The sequence below is a fragment of the Anomaloglossus baeobatrachus genome, chromosome 8 (genome assembly GCF_048569485.1).
Source record: "Anomaloglossus baeobatrachus isolate aAnoBae1 chromosome 8, aAnoBae1.hap1, whole genome shotgun sequence".
In the NCBI taxonomy this organism is placed as follows: Eukaryota; Metazoa; Chordata; class Amphibia; order Anura; family Aromobatidae; genus Anomaloglossus; species Anomaloglossus baeobatrachus.
This window is the reverse complement of record NC_134360.1, coordinates 203,543,692-203,567,787: the sequence shown is the minus strand read 5'-3', so window position 1 is coordinate 203,567,787 and position 24,096 is coordinate 203,543,692. Positions and strand designations below refer to the sequence as shown.

Here is a 24,096-nt window from a genome sequence, read left to right as displayed (position 1 = left end):
GGACCATCTGCATTGATGATTGTGTGAATTATTAAAAGTCTGACCGAATGATAAGGAAGAAGTAATCAACCGTTGTTCACCAGATTAGCACCGTGATTGAACCGGCCGTTGCCGGCAACTAGTCCCCGTAGGGACTTTCTGCAACCGTTGCGTAAGAAACTGCTTACAGACACGCCCGAGAACTGGCATGGCAACCACAAACTTAGTGGCATGTAAATAGTTGGCTCATACCGTAACCGCCTCCGGAGAGGCTGATTTGGGAGGATGGGCCTGGAGGAATGGATGGCCCAGGCCCGCCACTACCGTAACCGGTGGCGATCCTAATGGGGTTCAGGGGTCCCCCATGGACGTGGGTCCCCTGAAAGAGACCGTACCTGCTCGGGCAACTTGGTGCTGGACTGGGGCAAGGGGTGCTGCCCATTTTCTTAGGGGCAGCATCAGGGACAGGTTGTTTGGGTGGGGTAGAGCAGAAGCCATAACCGTTAATAAAATGTTTAGTAACGTTAAAGAAAGTGCCTCCCGTAAGGGAAGTTTTATAAAAAAAAAATGCTTGTGTTCAAATGTTTTTATCTTTTTCAGTTGTGAAAATAAAACCGGTGATGGACGGGCAGCCCGCGGACGGTCTGCGTTTTACCAAGGGGGAATGTTGCGCCCTGGACAAGCCAGGACGTCACAGAAGCTACACCAACACACCCCACACCCCGGTTAGGCACACCAGTCACACACAAATCCTTGTTGCCTTCCTCCAGGGGCTGATTTCCACACCAAGTGGGGCGGAGCCAGGCGGTTGGACCCGCCCATCGAGGAGTTCACAGCCCTGGAGGCGGAAAAAGGACTCAGTTCAGTTTTCACCGTTGAGAAAAGTGGTAGTCGAGGAGCTGACTGACCGTGTCCGGGTACGTGGCCCGGGCACATACAGCAAGGTTGGCAGACAGTGGTGACCGTCTGCAGGCGAGGCCGATTGACGCACAACCGTAAGGACTGGGGTCAAGCGGTGGCCCGCCGGTACCAGATCGGGGAGCGAAGAAACGCCAGCACCACTCAGCAGGGCCTACGGACCCCGACCAGGCTTGGAGTCGCCGTTAAACCCGTCAAATCTGTCAGCGACGAGAACCTTCGGGGTTTCTCAGCAACCAAAGACCCGACTGAAGGCAACCGCTCAACCGTGAAGGGAAATACAGCTACCGCCACAGCTAGAGTTCCCAGGGCCAGAGCTTGCGGGCAACGAGGGGCTCCTCTAGCAGCCACACCGCTGGGGAGCGGGCTACCGGTGGGAAGCCATCGGGGCCAACAACACTCCAAAGGTGTGATCACCGCAGCCGTCTGTGGGACCCGTCCATCCAGCCGTTTGTCTGACCAGAGACTCCGTGTCCATTACTGGCTGAGTGAGTACCACTGTGCCGCCTGGCACCGCGCTGCCCCACGACCCTGCACCTTCCCAACTCCCGCTATCCACCTTCCACCCCTCATCACCGGGCACCGGGACCACCAAGTTCCCCTACCCACGGAGGGAAGAGAACCATCTCAGCTGCTCCCTGTCATCGCTCCCGGGATCCCCGTCCAGAGCAGCGGTGGTGTCCCACTATCACCACGTACCATGGGTGGCGTCACGGACTATATCCCCCAAACCCAAATCATCCCCTTTCACTCACGGGCGAGGAGCGCCGCTCGAGTCCCCGGATCCGGCCCACCGCTCGAGCCACCGAGCAGCCAGCAGCAGCCGAACCCGAGCCGCGAGCGCGGTCGAGCAACGGCGCACCCCCCCGCCCGCGACACTTGACAACTGAGCTATTGCGCTCGTATGGGCGGGACAGTACCTCGGCGTGTGTTGGAGTCCTTGCGGTGGCGGGCGTGCCTCCCTGTGTGACGTATTCTGGGTGCGTCATTGGGTGGACGGGTCCGTTTCTGCTCGGGCACTGACCGCGGCGTGGTGCGTTTCCCCGGAGATCACAACTTCCGGCATGATGGTAATTTGTGGAGACAACTGATTGGCTGTCTCTTATATAAAAGACACGTCGGTCACACTATTAACCACACCCCTTCTGAAGAAGCGCGGCGGCGAAACGTACCTCAATGAGGGTCCTTGCGGTAAATATAATCCACTTATTTTGTGATCACACTGGGTGGGAACCCTTATCACTTGGTTTAAATATACTTGGAATCCTGCAGTATCGATGTGGATTGTTGGTCATTTACTATACTCCATTTGGAAGTGACATTTAATTAGTGAGGACCCAATTCAGTGTATATGTTCGCCATGGACTTTTACACATGGATATAGTTGAAGGTCCTAGGTATAGACTGCCATCTTGTGTTATTAAATATTATTACACTACATGTGAAATCATAGATGTGATCACTTGTGGATAATATGTGTATGAATTGTATCTGTTATTTATTACCGCTTGGACCAAGGTGTTTTTTGTGTCCACTTTTCCTTTGAATTTTAATCTGTTTTTTATTGAAATTTATTAATAAAGATATTTATTTGTTTATTCGAATAAATCTGTGGAGTTTCTTGTATAGGTTTTATAGGTTTTCAAACTCCATATTTACTGATTTATGGTCGGTTGTTCTTGTGATATGTAGTGTTGATAATGTAATATGTAAAGTATGATGTAAAGTATTATTATTAATTATTCTATAAGAGACAGTTCAGTGAATATCGAGTGAGAGTAAAGGCCCCTTTACACACTGCAACATCGCAAACGACATCGCTGTAACGTCACCGGTTTTGTGATGTAATAGCGACCTCCCCAGCGACATTGCAGTGTGTGACACACATCAGCAACCCGGCCCCTGCTGTGAAGTTGCTGATCACTACACATCTCTCAGGACCATTCTTTGGTCCTTTGTTTCCCGCTGTGCAGCATGATCGCTAGAAAGTCTCAGTGTGTAAAGGGGCCTTTACAGCGACTTCGTTAGCGACTTCCCTCTCAAAAAGCTGCTTTACAACGTCCCCAATGACTAGCTAGGTCGTTCTGCAGGTCCCTATCACTGTTGCATTGTTTTCCAGGTATGCCTGTTTGAAAGCTCACTAGCGACTCACCAGAGACTTTGTAGCGATCCCGGCCAGGTTGGGATCGCTGGTGGGATCGCTAGAAAGTCTCAGTGTGTAAAGGAGCCTTAAAAGGTACCGTCACACTAAACAACTTACCAGCGATCCCAACAACAATACAACCTGATAGGAATCACTGGTAAGTTGCTGGTGAGAGGTCACACAGTCAGACGCTCCAGCGATCCCACCAGCAACCTGACCTGGCAGGGATCGCTGGAGCATCGCTACACGGGTTGCTGGTGAGCTGTCACCAGCAACCAGTGACCAGCCCCCAGTCAGCAGCGACGCACTGAAGCGATGCTGTGCTTGGTAACTAAGGTAAATATCGGGTAACCAACCCGATATTTACCTTGGTTACCAGCGCACGCAGCTACACGTGCAGAGAGCAGCACACACCGCTTAGCGCTGGCTCCCTGCTCTCCTAGTTACAGCACACATCGGGTTAATTACCCGATGTGTACTGCAGCTACACGTGCAGAGAGCAGGAGCCGGCACTGACAGTGAGAGCGGCGGAGGCTGGTAACGAAGTTAAATATCGGGTAACCAAGGTAAGGGCTTCTTGGTTACCCGATGTTTACCGTGGTTACCAGTGTCCGCAGAAGCCGGCTCCTGCTGCCTGCACATTTAGTTGTTGCTGTCTCGCTGTCACACACAGCGATCTGTGCTGCACAGCGGGACAGTAACAACTAAAAAATGGTCCAGGCCATTCAGCAACAACCAGCGACCTCACAGCAGGGGCCAGGTTGTTGCTGGAAGTCACACACAGCAACATCACTAGCAACATCGCTGCTACGTCACAAAAGTTGTCCATCACCAGCTATCTTGCTAGCAATGTTGCTTAGTGTGACGGGGCCTTTAGGGATTTGAGTCCGTAGTTCATGAAGGTCGCATACAGTGGGTGGTTTGTAGCAGCAAAGAGAAGAAAGGAGACTGAGACAAGAAAGTGTGAACATCGAGGGCGGACAAAGACATGGGGTGTGAATAGTGATGAAATGAGAGGCTGATACTCGAACGGAGTGACCTGTTATGGCTAAGCAGCAGTGACTGTTACTGCCGAGACAGGTGTGTGGACCCACTTCACTACGGAGCCTAGGCTTATCCTATAGGGCCGTGACTAAATAGCTACCAGATCTTGTCTAGAGCCTTTGGTGGGGAGGTTATGTTTGTGCTGCAGGTACCGCTCCAAGGCAATCCTGGTCTCCACAGTAGCTGATCCAAATGGCAACAGTAGATGGGGTCGGAGCCACAGTGGGACAGAAACAGGATCACTGGCAGATGCTGATACAGGAACAAACGGGATGCCTGATATAGAGTGGAGAGGTTCGAGTTCAGATTCAGGTACAGACAGAATGGCTGATACAGATAGGCTAGGTTCTTGATCAGACAAGAACATGAATTCCGGAACACAGGCAGGTACCAGCATACAGGGATGGATCCAGGATTAGATACAGGAAAACAACAGGTAGATACCGGGATATAGAAACAGATCCAAGAACTAAGGCTGGTAACAAGACACGGGAACAAATACAGGAACACAGGCAGGTACCCGGACACAGGAACGGATTCAGTAACTCAGGCTTCCTGGGACACAGGAATGGATCAAGGAACAGATACAGGAAAACAGACAGGTACCGAGATACAGCAACAGATCCAGGAACTCACGATGGTACCTGGGCACAGTAGCGGATACAGGAACACAGGTGGGTACCAAGACAAAGGAACAGATTCAGGGACTCAATCTGGTACTGGGACACAGAAATGGATTCTGGAATTCAGGCTGATACAGAGACACAGGAACAGGATCAGAAACTCAGGCTGGTACAGGGACAGATTCAGAAACTCAGGCTGTTACTAGGACACAGGAATGAATTTGATTTGGGAGAATCCAATATATTTTTCCATATGTCTTTTCTATAACCAAGCTTTCTTTTTTTATATGAGTAAGAAGATAGAGACTATAAGGCTGTCAGCAGCTGATATCGTGAAACAAGGGAACAGAATGAAAATATTGATAACAATGGCCGGCTGTATCTGTGCAAGTCTAAATTTATGACAGAGTTACGTGACAAAGACTTTGCAAATCATGGACTTGAAAAACAGGAGGGGCTGGAGGGGAAGTCCCAAAAAATGGATAAACATCAAAGGCTTTCTGCATATCCTTTTAATATAACCAATGGTATACTTATGAATTTTACTAAAAGATTAACCCATTACGGTTCTATAAAAAGGCTTGTGATAATAAAGCATGTCACATGTGTTCACCTAACTGATAAAGGAATTTATACCAGCTATATTGTGTGATCTGAATTTCTTCGCTGGCTCTCCGTGACCTTCAATCTGAGATTACAACAGACATTCACTGTTAAGAAGGAGATTTCCCGAAAACTGGAATTTCTCCTTAACAGATTCAAGAATTGGTGGTGGGAAACAGGACACAAGAACTGATTCAGGAACTCAGGCTGCTATGGGAAACAGGAACAGAATCAGGAACTTATTCTGGTACAGGGACATGGGAAAGGATTAATCAGTTCAGGCTGACATTGGGACTTAAGAACGGATTCGGGAACTCATTATCAGGAAAGTATACAGTAACACAGGCAGGTATCAGAATACTGGAACAGATTCAAACATTCAGGCAGATTCGGCTTCAGAATCGGGACTGATTCAGGCCTACAAGCAAGTACTGAATCTGGAACAAGCTCCGGGGACCACACAATGAGCTTGTACCAACAAAGCACACTGGCTACAGGAGATAAAAACGTTGCAAAGGCACCTCCTAATAGGGGAGGGTGCCTTAAAATCCTGATGTCTCACAGTGATATGCTGAAGACACTTCAGGAATACGTGCACTGCCCCACAAAGAAGCAGGGAGCATGTGCACCCTAAGTGAGCTGCCAGGAGACCTAAGAGGCGGGTGCAGGTCCTTGGAGCCGGCAGCCACAGTGGCCACAGAAGCAAGAGGAACAGCTGGGCAGCCAGGGTGGTAAGTACGTCAGCATCCCTGCCACTTAGTGCAGAAATGCCGGTGGTAAATGGCCCCAGACAATTTAGAGCCGGAGGATAGGACTCTAGTGGCCAGGTCCCTTAACTGTCAAGATATCAGGTTATCCTTACTAGCACAGTACTCTAGCAGCCAGGCCCCTTATCTGTTAAGATAATGGGTTAATCTTAATTGGCGTGTAAATGTAGTCAACTACCCAAGTTTCCCTTGAGGAGTCTGGGATTGCACAACTTTACTCTAATCATGAGGGGGGCCTTAAGGAGACTGGATGTAGGACTGCAGGAAGTGAAGTCAACCGTTACAAACTGTACTGTAATGCTAGGCTGGGTTATGCAGAAACTCACAGGACCAGTAAGATTTGAGGCAACTCAGTGGGAACTTGGACTGTGTCTGAACATGCCATGCAAAACTGCAAATACTGTAATGTTCTGAAAGATATATGACCGATATCTGGAGCGTGAAGTTTTAACAGAGGATGAATCGTATGTAAACTTTAGGCCTGGAATTCAACAAGCAGGAAAGAAAACCCAGTCCCTGGTACTTCCATCAAAAGAGTGTCAATGTTGCCCTTACTTGTAGTCAAAATATATATATTTAAAACAAGAAGTTTTTGCCTCAATCTATTTACGCTAGCGGATTGCTTATGTGGCACAGTAAGGTGGAAACACACTGTACCAAAAGTTAACTTTAGTAATTAGCTATTCCCTCTCTCAGTACCATAAGTTACGGCCTGGCTCACTTGACCACCGCTCTGGAACAAATATTCATTTCTCGGTCTCTGGTTCTTGACATCCAAACCTTTGGTGTTTGACTAATCTAATATTCTTCTGATATCGATGTTCAGGCGATGATATTCAGTCTGTTCTTCTGGCAATGGTATTCAGTATTTGGGTTCATCTGTCCATGGTATTCAGATCTTGGGGTTCCTCTGATGATGATATTCAGTCTTTTGGTTCCTCTGGTGATGGTCTTCAGTCTTCGGGACCCTGTGGCAATGGTATGCAGTCTTCAGGTTTCTGAGCTCAGCCACCGTCGACATGGGACTGACCTGGCGCTAACTCTACCATCTCGCTGCCAGCCCAGCCTTTTATGCTTTGTAGCTGCAATATAGCGGTCAACTGACTCTGTTTCCCTCTAACTCTTCCCACAAGGATACACACTCCTTGCAGATCAGTTTCTGTATGCCCTGGTCCCATGGCAAATGGCAATGTTGGGTCGCAGATGTCATGAAGCAATGAAAAGAAGTACGCTGTGTCTCCTGGTTCAGGTATGTGGTTGGAGGGTCCTTCCTCTCTGCAATCCTTGCCTATCCTTCTGTCACTTTAGGCAGATAGGCAGAGGATGGAGATTGGGGCGTTACCTGGGCAGTGTTAGGTAATCAATGAGATAGATGTTTAAGCCCATCATATCGCTTTTCAATGCAAATTATTCAGTTGTGCTTCAGTTGTAAGATTGGTAAATAATGGAGAAAAAAGAAAAAAAAATCCCTTCGAGAAAGGAGAAGATTGTTAATAAGTAAAGTGCATATATTAAGATCTTAACGGGATTGTCTCACAATGGCTAAAGGGTTTGATTTAAGCCATTGAAGTTATATACCTATATAAAAGAAAAATAATATATTTCTATTCTTGCTGCTGAAGTTTTAAGAAACAGTTGTGTGTAGGTTGCATATAAATTATATTGTATAACAGTCCTGGATGTAAATCGCACCAAAAGGACAACATCTGCAGGGAGTTTGTATGTTCTCCCCGTGCAATTATTTGCTCCCACATGCTGAAGACATACGGATAGGGAATTTAGATTATGAGCCCCAATAGACAGTAATTATGTTTGTAAAAGTGCGTTGGTATATGATGCCGCTATACAAGTAAATAAATTCTAAAACCACACAACATATTACACATGTAGAAAAAAAAAAACCAAAACTGTCACATTTATTTTGAATTCTCCCTTTTAAACACATTATATTAAACAATATACAGAATAAAACTTTTTTTGTCATGTGTTAAATTCCAGCAGTTACAGCTAGTGACCAGCAGAGGGCAGACTCACACACCGTATTAAGTCACCAGTGTATGGGCAGACAGTAATTTGACAGTTTTTAGAACAATGTAAAAAAATAACTTAACAGAATCAACGTATGATTATTTATGCAGCAAGTGTCACTAACATTTGGTATGATCACCAAAAGAGTGCAAAAACAAAAAACATAAAAATACAACCTCTTATAATCCATATATTGTGTACAGTAAATGCCCTGCAATTCGGTATTTACAGAAATCAGAATCTTAAATACATAATTTAATTTTACAAGTTATAACTGTATATAAACCAAAAGGGACCGGTGACTGCCCCCGACACGCCCCTTTTAAACGCTTGCTCACAGGTTGCAGATTTTCTATAAGGATTTGCAGACAGAAAAGCCGCAGCACATGATACTAGCAGGAAAATTATCGACGTCTCATTCGCACACTGTGGAAAGTGCAGAATTTTAAACCCGCAGTGTAAAATTTTGACTAAGAATTGAACCTTTCACAAAGCATAGGGTGAAATCTGCAGATCTGCCCCATGTGGACGCATCATTCATACTGATATTCCCCATGAAAAAATTCCGGAACACATTTTCCCTTTTATTCTGTCTTGTGTTCCTCTAAGATTCCTCCTGGACATTTGGGTCCCTCCCTTCTGAAAGGGGCGTGTCTCAGTACAGTGACAGTCAGCACTGATTGGTCCATTTAAGACACCCCCACTTAACAGTTTAATCACAACTTTCTAGGAGGAACAACAGAGGAACACAATTTAAACAGAAGTTTAATAAGTGCTCCAAAAGGTTTACAATAGGGAACATGAGAGTATTTACTGAAACAGACATGTCAGGAGAGTGAACAGGTCATTTTTATGGACGGAATAGGAGAAGGAGAGAAAAAAACAAAAAAAAAAAAAAACCTATCCTGGCAGTGTCAGCCCCTTGCATAAAACAGCTAACGTCAAAGGTCACTTTAGACTTCAGATGTTGCTCTACCATTACCGGTAACTAATGATGAGCGAGTTTCGAAATAGTCGGATTCGCGATACTCTTAACAAGCACGGTCTAATACTTGCGTATTCATTCCGAATAGCGTGTGCAATACAAATCACTGGGGAAAACTCGCAATGTAACGAGTAACCCAAACGCCGTACTATTCGTGCGAGTAGCGAATAATACGGCATTCAGGTTACTCGTTACTTTGCGAGTTTTCCCCATTGACTTGCATTGCGCACACTATTCGTAATGAATCCATGAGTATTAGACTATGCTCGTTACGAGTATCACGAATCCGAATATTTCGAAACTCGCTCATCATTACCGGTAACCCTTCTATGTCAAGGATCAAAAAGGTATCACAGTTTATAGATATGGACACCTTCAACAGCTATTATTTTTTTTTCTTTGCTTTCAAACACTTCAGTTCATGCATTTTGGGCTACAAATATATTCTAATTGGTATTACTAAAAATATATATATATATATTATATATATATATATATATATATATATATTAGAAATATATTCTAATTAAAATTGTTACCAACTACAAAATGTATTAAAAATAAAAATTAATTGCTCACTGATTGAATGTCAGTTGATTCATTCTGCAGCTAACAAGCAGGACAATAAATAGCATAAGTTAAAAAAAAAAATATATATATATTTAAATGTGTTTTTTTTAAACGTTTGTACCTTTTGGCTTGCCATTTACCGTCCTGCTCGTGAGCAATATTTTTTTTTTTCTTTAAAGTGCCCAGTAGGTGTCCATCTCTTTTAAAGATACCCGTGCCACAAGCAGCATCTCCATGATGGCTTCAATAGAAGATTTTCCGGTTCCACCTCTGGGATCACTGTGTAATCAGACTTACATCAATAATCAACCTTATACATTGCGGGAACTAAGAACTTTGACATCATTATACTTTTGCAAAAGCAGCAAAAAAGTCTCCATCAGAGCGATCAGAAATCTGTTTAATAAATACATGACTATGGCAAATCTAAAACTAGAGGAGCCAACAGGCTGCTACAGGATTGGATCTGGTTTGTTTAAGAAGCTCCGTATGTTCCAAATATCAATGCTGGTTATTCCCTACAGTCACTGGGGAAGCGAGGCGGCACAATGTCACCTGTAGGGGAGGACGGATGTGGTGCTCATCACTGGAATAATGGAGCTTTTCTTTAGTATCTGTAGGTTATGTTCACACACTTCATCTTTTCATAACCCCAAAGATGCAGCGTTTTTGGCCCAAAAAAAAATAAAAAAAAAAATGCGTTGACACATTTTTACTGCATTTTGCTTAAAAATGCATTAAGTCAAATCTATTGATTGGAAGGGCTCAAAAACGCTAGAAAAACGCAAAAAAAAAATTAATATGCTGAAACTTTAAAAAACGCAGCCAGAAAAAAAATGCAGTGTAGATTGCAAAACAGAAATCTCAGACTTTGCTGGGAGAGAAGGAAATTCATGCATTTGGGTGCATCTTTGTGACCTCAAAAACGCAGTAAAAGATGCAGTGTGTGTGTGTGTGTGTGAACAAAGCCTTATAGTCTGCACTTCTAGTTTCTGGAATAACACTGTAAAAACTGCAGATGCGACAAATAAGTCTTAAAAGGGAACCTGTCAGCAGAAATTTCAACTTAAACCTAACAGATTCCCCCTCTGCAGCTCCTGGGCTGCATTCTAGCAAGGTCCCTGTTAGTATTGTGGCCCCTTTCTGACCCAAAAAAAAAAGAGTTTATATCGAGGTACCTTTTTGGCTTCTGATTCTCTAAATGTGTCACGGGGGCGGGCTGCCTGATGGCCGTTATTCTGCCCCCTGTTCCTGTATGCCGCCCCCATCGCCGATTTCTATACTTCTGGACGCCGCCCACTGCTCCAGCCATCCCCGCGCATGCCCAGTGCTCATCTCTCATGGATGAGCACTGTGCCCAGTGTCACCGGTGGTGACGTGCGCGCAGGGTTTAGATTATGGGCGGTGCTGTGATGTTAATTACCAAGCAACCGCCCATAATCGCGGGACCGCGCATTCCCCCTCGGCCTGCTTTCTGCGCAAGCGCGCTGCAGCTGAACTCACGTCACCTCCTTCCCATCTTGCCCTGAGGCAGGAAATAGATGGGAGGAGCGCGGAGCAGTGACTACACCGATCAGGAGGAGTTCAGCTGCAGCAAGAATCAGGCCGAGGGGGAATGCGCGGTCCCGCGATTATGGGCGGTTGCTTGGTAATTAACATCACAGCACCGCCCATAATCTAAACCCTGCGCGCACGTCACCACCGGTGACACTGGGCACAGTGCTCATCCACGAGAGATGAGCACTGGGCATGCGCGGGGATGGCTGGAGCAGTGGGCGGCGTCCAGAAGTATAGAAATCGGCGATGGGGGCGGCATACAGGAACAGGGGGCAGAATAACGGCCATCAGGCAGCCCGCCCCCGTGACACATTTAGAGAATCAGAAGCCAAAAAGGTACCTCGATATAAACTCTTTTTTTGGGTCAGAAAGGGGCCACAATACTAACAGGGACCTTGCTAGAATGCAGCCCAGGAGCTGCAGAGGGGGAATCTGTTAGGTTTTAGTCGAAATTTCTGCTGACAGGTTCCCTTTAAGAACAAGGCACATGGGCACCTAGCTGGCATGTTTTATGGCATTATTCTAGAGATTTGACACTGTACACAATAAAGCACAGCTTTACGGCACATGGACACAACAAAAGCAGCATTGTACATCGATTGAGTCACATAAAATATCCAATGAATCCATGTCTAGTCGCGGGCCATTTGTAGCTGGTCTTCTAGTTGTGCCATATTACTGATGAGACAATCCTCCTTTGCTGCAGAGTGGCCGGTCTCCACCCTGCGCCGTCGCTGCAGAGTGGCCGGTCTCCACCCTGCGCCGTCGCTGCAGAGTGGCCGGTCTCCACCCTGCGCCGTCGCTGCAGAGTGGCCGGTCTCCACCCTGCGCCGTCGCTGCAGAGTGGCCGGTCTCCACCCTGCGCCGTCGCTGCAGAGTGGCCGGTCTCCACCCTGCGCCGTCGCTGCAGAGTGGCCGGTCTCCACCCTGCGCCGTCGCTGCAGAGTGGCCGGTCTCCACCCTGCGCCGTCGCTGCAGAGTGGGTGGTTTCTGCTTTTGAGCAGTGGAGGCTTCTTATCAATTACTGCATGGTGTAGTGAAGCTGCATCCACCCAAATCTTGGCCCAATTCACACAAGTCCTGTTTTGGTCTAACCTTGTGCAATTATTGTGCCATTATCCAAACGGCACCAGAATAAGTTACGTAACATACAAAATAGTCCCTTATCTTTCCGATGCATTTCTGTGCCTAAAAAATATATATATCTGCTGCAGATGGCAATACTGAGTTTGCAAATTCACTTGCAGCCACGATGTTACACCAAAGGATGTATTAAACTGTACCAGTATAGAATATAGTTGTCCCATTGCCAGTGTAGGAGGATGGATGGATGGACCAGGCACGCCTGGTATCCAAAAGGAATAAAGTCAAGACCCGTGAGGAACAGGAATTAAGAGATTAGGGGAGGATACAAAAAAAACAATATAGAATGTTACATATTATCCCTAAACTAAGACATTCTTGAAAACGAAGGTGCCAACTCCACGCTTATGGCACCAACAGTGACACGGACCACTAGAGTAGGCGATTGTTCCGTACAGAAGACCATTTGCAACCCTTGGTATTGCAACGAGGTGAACAGTTTAGAACTTGGTGACCACTTTATATAGAGTACTCTTCCCAGACTAGTAGCTTAGCAACCCATAAGCTGGGGGAAGAGGCGATTAAGGGGGAGGGAGTGTCAGGTTTAACCAATCAGACCCAATAGCAGTGAAAAGTGCTCCGCTTCACTGATGAAATAAGATTTTCTCCAACAAGAACGGGAGTCGGGAAAAAAACTAAAAAAGGTTACGGAGATCAGAAAATCTTTGGTGATTAAAAAATCAAAGGGTGCAAGGAAGTTGCAAATCTCGTTATTGCCCGATAACGCAGCATTTATTTCAACGTGGCACGGTGGACATCAGGAACCGCGCACAGTCCTAGGCGTGCCATGCTGGCTTCACATGGAAATACATTCATTAATACATTGTGCAAAGGCATTGGGGCATCAGTCAGCGGAGCTCTGCCATAACTGTCATGGTCCTAGTTGATGTGCACAACTGAGAAACAGTACAAGGACGGTTTAGGTCAATGCCATGAAGACAAAAAAGGAAGAATGGTGGCACTCCAAGGAACCGGATCACACAGAGAACGTCCCCTGCATGTAAAAGTGGAGAACTGAGAATCCTGGATATGGATCCATCGCTGGTATTGGCATTTTGTCTATAGGGAGGGAAGTAGACAGATTCGGTGGTCACAGACCATTTCCATGTAGATACCAAGAAAACATTCAGCAACAATGCGAGGACGTCAGTAGTAGATTCAACACCAAAAATCTGAACGCTGTCACTGAGATTTTTTCCATATTCACAGTTGTTCCTCTTCTACATGGCAGGTCCAAGAGCGCGGCTTCAAGTAATCCAGAAACGTGGGCTGCAAAAACAAACATTATCAGTGATGAAGTAAAGAAGGGGTTAAGGTCATCAGGTCTGCGAAATCTCATACGGGTTAGACGATTCTCATGAGAAAGGTTCAAAACAATAAAGACTTGCGGAGAGGTGCGATTAACCTGGGCAGATACAGGGAGCGGGTTTATTTATGTAGATATGTATTCTGCCATTTGCCATCTTATACAGTGGGTACGGAAAGTATTCAGACCCCTTTACATTTTTCACTCTATTTCATTGCAGCCATTTGGTAAATTCAAATACTCAATCTACACTCTGCACCTCATCTTAAACAGAGAAGAAAAAAAAAAAAACACAAAACAGATGTAGACTTTTTTTGCAAATTTATTAAAAACAAGAAAAACTGAAATATCACATGGTCATAAGTATTCAGCCCCTTTGCTCAGTATTGAGTAGAAGCACCCTCTTTTTGAGTTAGTACAGCCATGAGTGTTCTTGGGAATGATGCAACAAGTTTTTCACACCTGGATTTGGGGATCCTCTGCCCTTCTTCCTTGCGGATCCTCTCAATTTCAGTCAGGTTGGATGGTGAACGTTGGTGGACGCCATTTTCAGGTCTCTCCAGAGATGCTCAATTGGGTTTAGGTCAGGGTTCTGGCTGGGCCAGTTAAGAATGGGCACAGAGTTGTTCTGAAGCCACTCTGTTCTTATTTTAGCTGTGTGCTTAAGGTCATTGTCTTGTTAGAAGGTGATCCTTCGACCAAGCCTGCGGTACAGAACACTTTGGAAGAGGTTTTCTTCCAGGATCTCTCTCTGTACTTGTCCGTATTCATCTTTCCTTCAATTGCAACCAGTCGTCCTGTCCCTGCAGCTGAAAAACACCCCCATAGCATGATGCTGCCACCACCATGTTTCACTGTTGGGATTGTATTGGGCAGGTGATGAGCAGTGCCTGGTTGTCTCCACACATACCACTAAGAATTATCACCAAAAAGTTCTATCTTCGTCTCATCAGACCAGAGAATCTTATTTCTTATAGTCTGGGAGTCCATGTGTTTTTTGCAAAGTCTATGCGGACTTTCATATGTCTTGCACTGAGGAGAGGCTTCCATCAGGCCACTCTGCCATAAAGGCCCGACTGGTGGAGGACTGCAGTGATAGCTGACTTTATGGAACTTTCTCCCATCTCTCTACTGCATCTCTGGAGCTCAGCCACAGTGATCTTGGGGTTCTTCTTTACCTCTCTCACCAAGGCTCTTCTCCCACAATTGCTCAGTTTGGCTGGACGGCCTTATCAATTGAGAGTTCTGGTGGTCCCAAACATCTTCCATTTAAGGATTATTGATGCCACTGTGCTCTTAGGAACCTTGAGTACTGCAGAAATTCTTTTATAACCTTGGCCAGATCTGTGCCTTGCCACAATTCTGTCTCTGAGCTCCTTGGGCAATTCCTTTGACCTCATGATTCTCTGACATACACTGTGAGGTCTTATATAGATGGGTGTGCGCCTTTCCAAATCAAGTCCTATCAGTTTAATTAGCCACAGCTGGACTCCAATGAAGGAGTAGAACCATCTCAAGGAGGATCACAAGGAAATGGACAGCATGTGACTTAAATATGAGTTTCTAAGCAAAGGGTCTGAATACTTATGACCAGGTCAAATTTCTGTCAAGTTTTTGTCGTTTAATAAATTTGCAAAAATGTCTACATTTCTGGGGGGGGGGGGTTCTGACAAGATGGGGTGCAGAGTGTACATTAATGAGAAATAAAATTAACTTTTTGAATTTACCATATGGCTGCAATGAAGCAAAGTGAAAAATTTAAAGGAGCCTGAATACTTTCCGTACCCACTGTATGAACTGCCTAAATTTATGTACAGATCATCATCATGAAGGGTATAAAAAGAGAATTTTACTTACCGTAAATTCTTTTTCTTATAGTTCCGACATGGGAGACCCAGACCATGGGTGTATAACTTCTGCCTCCGGAGGACACACAAAGTACTAACTAAAAAGTGTAGCTCCTCCCTCCTAGCATATACACCCCCTGGATAACCAAATATAGCCAGTTTAGTGCAAAAGCTGAAGGAGGACATCCACCCACAAGTAGAGATAGACCAAAACCCGGAACAACCGGCACCTCTGTCTACAACAACAGCCGGTGAAAACACACGGAACAAGAAAACTGCCAACAGGCAACAGGGAGGGTGCTGGGTCTCCCATGTCGGAACTATAAGAAAAAGAATTTACGGTAAGTAAACAAAATTCTCTTTTTCTTCATCGTTCCTTATGGGAGACCCAGACCATGGGACGTCTCAAAGCAGTCCATGGGTGGGAATAAACAGAAAACTGAGAAGTAGGCAAAACCTAACTTCACAAATGGGCGACAGCCGCCTGAAGGATGCGTCTGCCCAAGCTCGCATCTGCCGAAGCATGAGCATGCACTTGGTAGTGCTTTGAAAAGGTGTGCAGACTAGACCAAGTGGCAGCCTGACAAACCTGCTGAGCCGTAGCCTGGTGCCTGAAAGCCCAAGAGGCACCGACAGCTCTGGTCGAGTGCGCCTTGATCCCCGGTGGGGGAGGCACCTGAGTACTCTGGTAGGCATCGGATATGGCCGACCTAATCCAACGAGCTAGGGTCGGTTTAGAAGCCGAGAGACCCTTGCGCTGACCTGTGGTCAGCACAAAAAGAGAGGTGCACCGCCTAAGAGCAGCGGTGCGTGACACATAGATCCGGAGCGCCCGCACCAGATCTAAAGTATGCAACGCTTTCTCAAAGCGATGAACAGGGGCCGGACAAAGGGAAGGCAATGAAATGTCCTGGTTAAGGTGGAAAGGAGACACCACCTTAGGAAGAAAGTCCGGAGTCGGACGGAGAACTACCTTGTCTTGGTGAAAAACCAAAAAAGGTGACTCAGAAGAGAGCGCGGCCAAGTCAGAGACTCTCCTGAGAGAAGTTATGGCCACCAGAAAGACAACTTTCTGTGAAAGTCGAAACAAAGAAACTTCCCTAAGAGGCTCAAAGGGGGGTTTTTGTAAGGCCGTGAGGACCAGATTAAGGTCCCAGGGATCCAAAGGCCGCCGGTAAGGTGGAATGATGTGAGATGCGCCCTGCATGAAGGTGCGCACCTGAGCCAGTCGGGAGATACGCCGCTGAAAGAACACTGACAGAGCCGAGACCTGTCCCTTAAGGGAATTGAGGGATAGTCCTAGCTGCAGACCAGACTGTAGAAAGGACAGGATGGTTGGCAAGGAAAAACGCCAAGGAGCATGGCCGGAAGAACGACACCAGGACAGGAAAATTCTCCAAGTCCTGTGGTAAATTTTTGCCGAGGAAGACTTCCGAGCCTGAGTCATAGTGGAGATGACTTCGGGAGGAATGCCGGAAGCCGTCAAGATCCAGGACTCAAGAGCCACGCCGTCAATCTGAGAGCCGCAGAATTCTGGCGGAAAAACGGACCTTGAGAGAGAAGGTCTGGGCGGTCCGGGAGATGCCACGGCACCTCTACGGACAGACGGAGCAGGTCTGGGTACCAAGCTCGCCTGGGCCAGTCTGGGGCGACGAGAATGACCCGACGGCCCTCCATTCTGATCTTGCGCAGGACTCTGGGCAAGAGAGCTAGAGGGGGAAACACGTAAGCCAGACGAAACTGGGACCAATCCTGAACCAGCGCGTCTGCTGCAAAGGCCTGAGGATCGTGGGAGCGAGCCACGTAAACCGGGACCTTGCTGTTGTGCCGGGATGCCATTAGATCCACTTCCGGAGTGCCCCACTTGCGGCAGATCGACCGGAACACTGCCGGATGCAGAGCCCACTCGCCGCTGTCCACGGTTTGACGGCTGAGATAATCTGCCTCCCAGTTTTCCACGCCTGGGATGTGGACTGCGGATATGGTGGACTTTGAGTCCTCCGTCCACTGAAGGATGCGTTGAACCTCCAACATTGCCAGGCGGCTGCGAGTCCCGCCCTGGTGATTGATGTAGGCAACTGCTGTCGCGTTGTCTGACTGGACTCGAATGTGCTTGCCCGCCGACAGGTGGTGAAAGGCTACGAGAGCTAGAAGCACAGCTCTGATTTCCAGCACATTGATTGAGAGGACTGATTCGGACGGAGTCCAAATGCCCTGTGCTCGGTGGTGGAGAAATACTGCTCCCCAGCCGGAAAGACTGGCATCCGTGGTGAGGATCACCCAGGACGGGGTCAGGAAGGAGCATCCCTGAGACAGAGAGAGAGGCCGAAGCCACCACTGAAGAGAGCTCCTGGCTTGTGGCGACAGAGCCACCAACCTGTGCAAGGAAGAAATCCGCTTGTCCCAACAGCGGAGAATGTCCAGCTGCAGAGGACGCAGATGGAACTGGGCAAAGGGAACCGCTTCCATTGACGCCACCATCTGACCCAGCACCTGCATAAAGGTGCCTGATGGAATGACGGCGGGGCCTCAACAGAGAGCGCACCGCCAGATGGAGGGACTGCTGTTTGACTAAGGGCAGCTTGACAAGTGCCGGCAGAGTTTCGATTTGCATCCCTAGGTACGTGAGTTCTTGGGTCGGGGTCAGAGTGGACTTGGGCAGATTGACAAGCCACCCGAATTGAGCAAGAGTGGCGAGAGTGAGCGAGACACTCCGCTGACAGTCTGCGCTGGATGAAGCCTTGACAAGGTCGTCCAGGTAAGGAATTACTGACAACCCCTGGAGGTGCAGAACCGCAACCACTGCTGCCATGACCTTGGTGAATACTCGAGGGGCCGTGGCTAACCCGAAGGGGAGGGCCACGAATTGGAAATGTTCCTCTCCGATTGCAAAACGTAGCCAACGCTGGTGCGAAACTGCAATTGGCACATGCAGATAGGCATCTCTGATGTCGATGGATGCCAGGAAATCCCCTTGGGTCATTGAGGCAATGACTGACCGCAGAGACTCCATGCGAAAATGCCGCACCTGAACATGCTTGTTGAGAAGCTTGAGATCCAGGATGGGCCGGAAGGAACCGTCCTTTTTGGGCACTAGGAAGAGATTTGAATAGAAACCTCTGAACCGTTCCCTGGCGGGAACCGGTACAATTACTCTGTTGGCCTGCAAGGATGCCACGGCCTGAGAGAAGGCAGCGGCCTTGGAGCAGGGGGGAGTTTACAGAAAAAAATCTGTTTGACGGGCTGGAAGAGAACTCTATCCTGTAGCCGTGGGAGATGATAACCCGCACCCACTGGTCGGAGACGTGTTGAAACCACACGTCGCCAAAGTGGGAGAGCCTGCCACCGACCAAGGACGTTGCTGGCTCGGCCAGATAGTCAAGAGGAGGCTGCCTTGGTGGCAGCAGCTCCTGCGGACCCTTGTGGACGCGGCTTCTTGCGCCAGGTGGGCTTCTGGTCCTTGGCCGAGTTAGTGGACGAGGCCGAGGGCTTAGAGGATGACCAGTTAGAGGAACGAAAGGAACGAAACCTCGACTGGTTCCTGCCCTGGACAGGTTTCCTGGCTTTAGACTGTGGCAAGGAAGTACTCTTCCCGCCAGTAGCCTCCTTAATAATTTCATCCAGCTGTTCACTGAACAGCCTGGACCCAGCAAATGGGAGCCCAGCAAGGTAGTTCTTTGAGGAAGCATCCGCCTTCCACTCACGAAGGCACAAGATCCTGCGGATAGCGAGGGAATTGGCGGAGGCCATCGCAGTGCGGTGAGAGGCCTCCAGCATGGCAAACATGGCGTAGGCTGAAAAGGCTGAAGCCTGGGAAGTTAAAGCAACCAATTCAGGCATAGAGTCCCTAGTGAAGGTATGCATCTCCTCCAGAGAAGCAGAGATGGTTTTGAGAGCCCACACTGCTGCAAAAGATGGGGAGAACGAGGCCCCTGTCGCCTCATAGACAGACTTGGCCAGGAGGTCAACCTGGCGGTCAGTGGGATCCTTGAGTGAGGTGCCATCAGCCACAGATACAACTGTCCGGGCTGAGAGTCTAGACACCGGAGGGTCCACCTTTGGTGAGAGAGCCCACTCCTTGACCACCTCTGGTGGAAAAGGAAAAAACTGTCATCAGAACCACGCTTAGGAAAGCGTTTGTCAGGACAGGCTCTGGGCTTGGACACAGTGGCCTGAAAACTTGAATGGTTAAAGAACACACTCCTTGCTATCTTAGGCAAAGTAAACTGGTGCTTTTCTGCCAGAGAGGGTTGCTCCTCTGATACTGGCGGATTGAGGTCCAGTACAGTATTAATGGACGCAATCAAATCACTAACATCTGCATCCCCCTCAGTCAGATCAATGGGGCACATAGAGGTAACATCCGAGCCCCCAGTAAAGACATCCTCCTCGTCCTGCGAATCAGCTCGTGAATCGGAGCCGCGGGACGAGGAAGGAGAGGGGTCCCTGTGTTTCCTTTTAGGAGGACGGGGTCTGGGAGCAGATGAAGAATCCTCTGTGAGCTCTGGAGAACGAGCTGAAGCAGCAGGGGCACCCTGTGAAGGGGGCTGATGCATGCTCAGCATAGTCCGGGACAACTCTCCCATGGAGTCAGCAAAGGACTGGGAGATAGACTTAGTAAACAATTCTACCCAAGCCGGGGGTTCAGTCACCGGGGCCGGAGCAGCCTGAGGGACCTCTGGGGAGACTCCAGGCTGAGGCACCACCATGTTAGAGCAGGCATCACAATGAGGATATGTGCTCGGTTCAGGCAGCAGGAGCTTACATGCAGTGCATATTGAGTACAGCCTTGCAGCCTTGCTCCTAGTGTGAGACATGCTGCTGAGGTGGGTGCTCTGCAGTAAGAACACACTCCTTCAGAATAACCCCCAGAGAGTGTATAATAAAGTCCACAACCAGAGGTTGTGGCTTACCAGACCGTTTTGTGTGCCCTCCGGATCCCACAGCTCAGACCCCCCAGACAGGTTGCAGAGATGCAGCTGCCAGCGCCGATCAGTGTGAGAACGCTGATAAAATGGCGCCGGAGTGAGGAGGGGGGGCGGGGCCTAGTCCAAGAGCGGGAACCAGAGGGCCAAGGGGATATACAGGGGAGGGAAACATCTCCTCAGAGAGGAGTGTCCTCCCCTCTGCTGAACGGCCGGTGGGCGGCGCCGCACTGTCCCTCTGCATGACTGACATGCAGGGGCAGTGAAACCGAAAGTAGGCCGCAGCTGAAGCCGGGGACTAGATTTTACAATGCGGCCGGCGAGCAGGCACCCTCGGCGCGGTTCTCAGGGGAAAACCAGAGAACCGGCCGGAAATGTCACCAAACTAACTAACACACTCTCCCCAACAATAAAAAAATGCAAGGGACCCCCTGACAAGAACGTCTCAATACTTAGCTTGAGAGACGCAGGGCCAGGTCCCTGAGGGATGAGTGCTCAGTCCGGCAGATCCTGAGAGGGCTGCGGATGGAGACCGGTCTCCTGCAAAGCAGTGAGAACCGTGCTGGCTCCCACTTCAAGCCAGAGCCCGAGGGATGGTGAAGGAGCGCGGCATGTAAAGGCTCCAGCCTTGAAATCAACCTTAACAGCACCGCCGACACAGTGGGGTGAGAAGGGACATGCCGGGGGTCCAGCTTGGACCCGCTTTTCTTCCAACTCTTTAAAATCAAAAATCAGATGAGAATGCATGTGTGATCCTTCTGAACACAAAGCATTGAACTGGCTATATTTGGTTATCCAGGGGGTGTATATGCTAGGAGGGAGGAGCTACACTTTTGAGTGTAGTACTTTGTGTGTCCTCCGGAGGCAGAAGCTATACACCCATGGTCTGGGTCTCCCATAGGAACGATGAAGAAATAAACAGACACTCCAGCAACTTCAGGGAGACCCTTGAAATATACAGGCTTGTGATTTGCTTCTGCTCTCACCGGCCAGAGACCGAATCCCAGGAGATAGAGTTATGGCCGCTCTTATCCCATATATAGGCTGGTTTCACACATCAGATGTTTCCATACGTGAAGAATGGTCTGATTTCCATCTGTGTTTAGTGAGAGAGTGTCTATTTACCCCCCTTCGCCCCAATTTAGTGTGTCATCAGTATGCAAAAATTTAGGTTTCTCAAAACCTGCTCTAAAACTATCAGTAACAACACAGACACTAGATGCCATCAGCGTGCCACCTTAGCTTTCCCAAACAGCACAGTTTGACTTTAATCCAACTCATGTCTCAAACAGTTGGCTTTTTTTTTTTTAATATATATATATATATATATATATATATATATATATATATATATATATATATATATATATACACATATACATATACATATACATATACATACACACACAGGGCCGTATTTACCATTAGGCACCCGTGGTCCGGTGCCTAGGGCGGCAGATTGTGAGGGGCGGCACCTTCTGGCAGCAAAAAAAAAAAAAATTTTTTTTTTTTTTACATTTTTTTTTGTGGCTGCCGAGCACAGGGAGCTGATTGACCCCGGAACTGCCGGCGCCTGCACTTCCGGGGTCACAGGCGCGCGTCAATCAGCTCCTTCCTCTGTGCTGCGTCCACTGCTGTGTGGACGTCACATGCAGAGCTCACAGCAGGACGCCGCGGATGACGCCGTGATGGAAGCTGGTGTCAGAAGAGGATACTCACGTGAGCCAGGAAGATAGCGGCGGGCACTGGAGCAGATAAGTGGATTCATAAGGAGCGTGGGAGTGTCTCTAATGCAGACCGGAGATCTGCGCATGCGGGGAGGAGGCGGCAAAGGCTGATACTGGAGGGAGGCAGAGGCTGAGACTGGGGGGAGGCTGGAGGGAGGCAGAGGCTGAGACTGGGGAGAGGCTGGAGGGAGGCAGAGGCTGAGACTGGAGGGAGGCTGGAGGGAGGCAGAGGCTGAGACTTGGGGGAGGCTGGAGGGAGGCAGAGGCTGGGACTGAGGGGAGGCTGGAGGGAGGCAGAGGCTGGGACTGAGGGGAGGCTGGAGGGAGGCAGAGGCTGGGACTGAGGGGAGGCTGGAGGGAGGCTGAGACTGGAGGGAGGCTGGAGGGAGGCTGAGACTGGGGGGAGGCTGGAGGGAGGCAGAAGCTGAGACTGGAGGGAGGCTGAGACTGGGGGGAGGCTGGAGGGAGGCAGAGGCTGAGACGGGGGAGGCTGGAGGGAGGCAGAGGCTGAGACTGGAGGGAGGCAGAGGCTGAGACTGGGGGGAGGCTGGAGGGAGGCAGAGGCTGAGACTGGAGAGAGGCAGAGGCTGAGACTGGGGGGAGGCTGGAGGGAGGCAGAGGCAGAGACTGGGGGGAGGCTGGAGGGAGGCAGAGGCAGAGACTGGCGGGAGGCTGGAGGGAGGCAGAGACTGGGGGGAGGCTGGAGGGAGGCAGAAGCAGAGACTGGGGGAGGCTGGAGGGAGGCAGAGGCAGAGACTGGGGGGAGGCTGGAGGGAGGCAGAGGCAGAGACTGGGGGGAGGCTGGAGGGAGGCAGAGGCTGAGACTTGGGGGAGGCTGGAGGGAGGCAGAGGCTGGGACTGAGGGGAGGCTGGAGGGAGGCAGAGGCTGGGACTGAGGGGAGGCTGGAGGGAGGCTGAGACTGGGGTGAGGCTGGAGGGAGGCTGAGACTGGGGTGAGGCTGGAGGGAGGCTGAGACTGGAGGGAGGCTGGAGGGAGGCTGAGACTGGGGGGAGGCTGGAGGGAGGCTGAGACTGGGGGGAGGCTGGAGGGAGGCTGAGACTGGGGGGAGGCTGGAGGGAGGCTGAGACTGGGGGAGGCTGGAGGGAGGCAGAAGCTGAGACTGGAGGGAGGCTGAGACTGGGGGGAGGCTGGAGGGAGACTGAGGCCGAGACTGGGGGGAGGCTGTAGGGAGGCTGAGGCTGAGACTGGAGGGAGGCTGAGGCTGAGACTTGAGGGAGGCTGAGGCTGAGACTTGAGGGAGGCTGGAGGGAGGTTGAGGCTGGGGGGAGGCAAAGGCTGAGACTGGGGGAGAGAGGCTGATGCTGAGGGAAGATAGAGGCTGATGCTGGGGGAGAGAGGCTGATGCTGGGGGAGTGGGAGAGAGGGGCTAATGCTAGAGACAGAGGACAAGGGATGAGGGATAGTGTAGGGGAGTCAATATCAAGAGTGGGGTAGTGTGTGTGGGGGGGTCTCAGCATAAGCGTTAGTGTGGTGGTCTTAGCATGAGTGGGGCAACATAAAGGTCTCATTATGGAAAAGAGGAAGGCAGCATTAGGAGCTCATGGAGAGGGACAGCATGCATGGGACATTGTGAGAAGGGGGCAGCATGCATGGGACACTGAGGAGGGGGCAGCATGCATGGGACATTGTGAGAAGGGGGCAGCATGCATGGGACACTGAGGAGGGGGCAGCATGCATGGGACATTGTGAGAAGGGAGCAGCATGCATGGGACACTGAGGAGGGGACAGCAAGCATGGGACACTGTGAGGAGGGGGCAGCATGCATGAGACATTGTGAGGCGGGAACAGCATGCATGAGACATTGTGAGGAGGGAGCGGCATGCATGAGACATTGTGAGGAGGGAGCGGCATGCATGAGACATTGTGAGGAGGGAGCAGCATGCATGGGACATTGTGAAGAGGGGGCAGC

General features: G+C 49.3%; 1 protein-coding gene across 2 annotated transcripts in view; it reads right to left on the bottom strand.

Annotated features, from left to right (window-relative positions):
• Window positions 1-9,346: 9,346 nt before the first annotated feature.
• Window positions 9,347-24,096, bottom strand: part of SOAT1 (sterol O-acyltransferase 1) — an 87,149-nt gene continuing 72,399 nt past the window's right edge. Inside the window, exons 16-17 of one of the 2 annotated variants that reach the window (XR_012724944.1) lie at window positions 11,713-13,629; window positions 9,347-10,706 (exon numbers count right to left, since the gene is read on the bottom strand). Coding sequence is in view for 1 of the 2 variants with exons in the window: in XM_075320084.1 (XP_075176199.1) it covers window positions 13,564-13,629 (66 nt within the window). In the remaining variant the exon portion in view is untranslated. Of the gene's footprint in view, window positions 10,707-11,667; window positions 13,630-24,096 lie in introns of those variants that run through there. The other variant, XM_075320084.1, reaches the window with a different exon arrangement.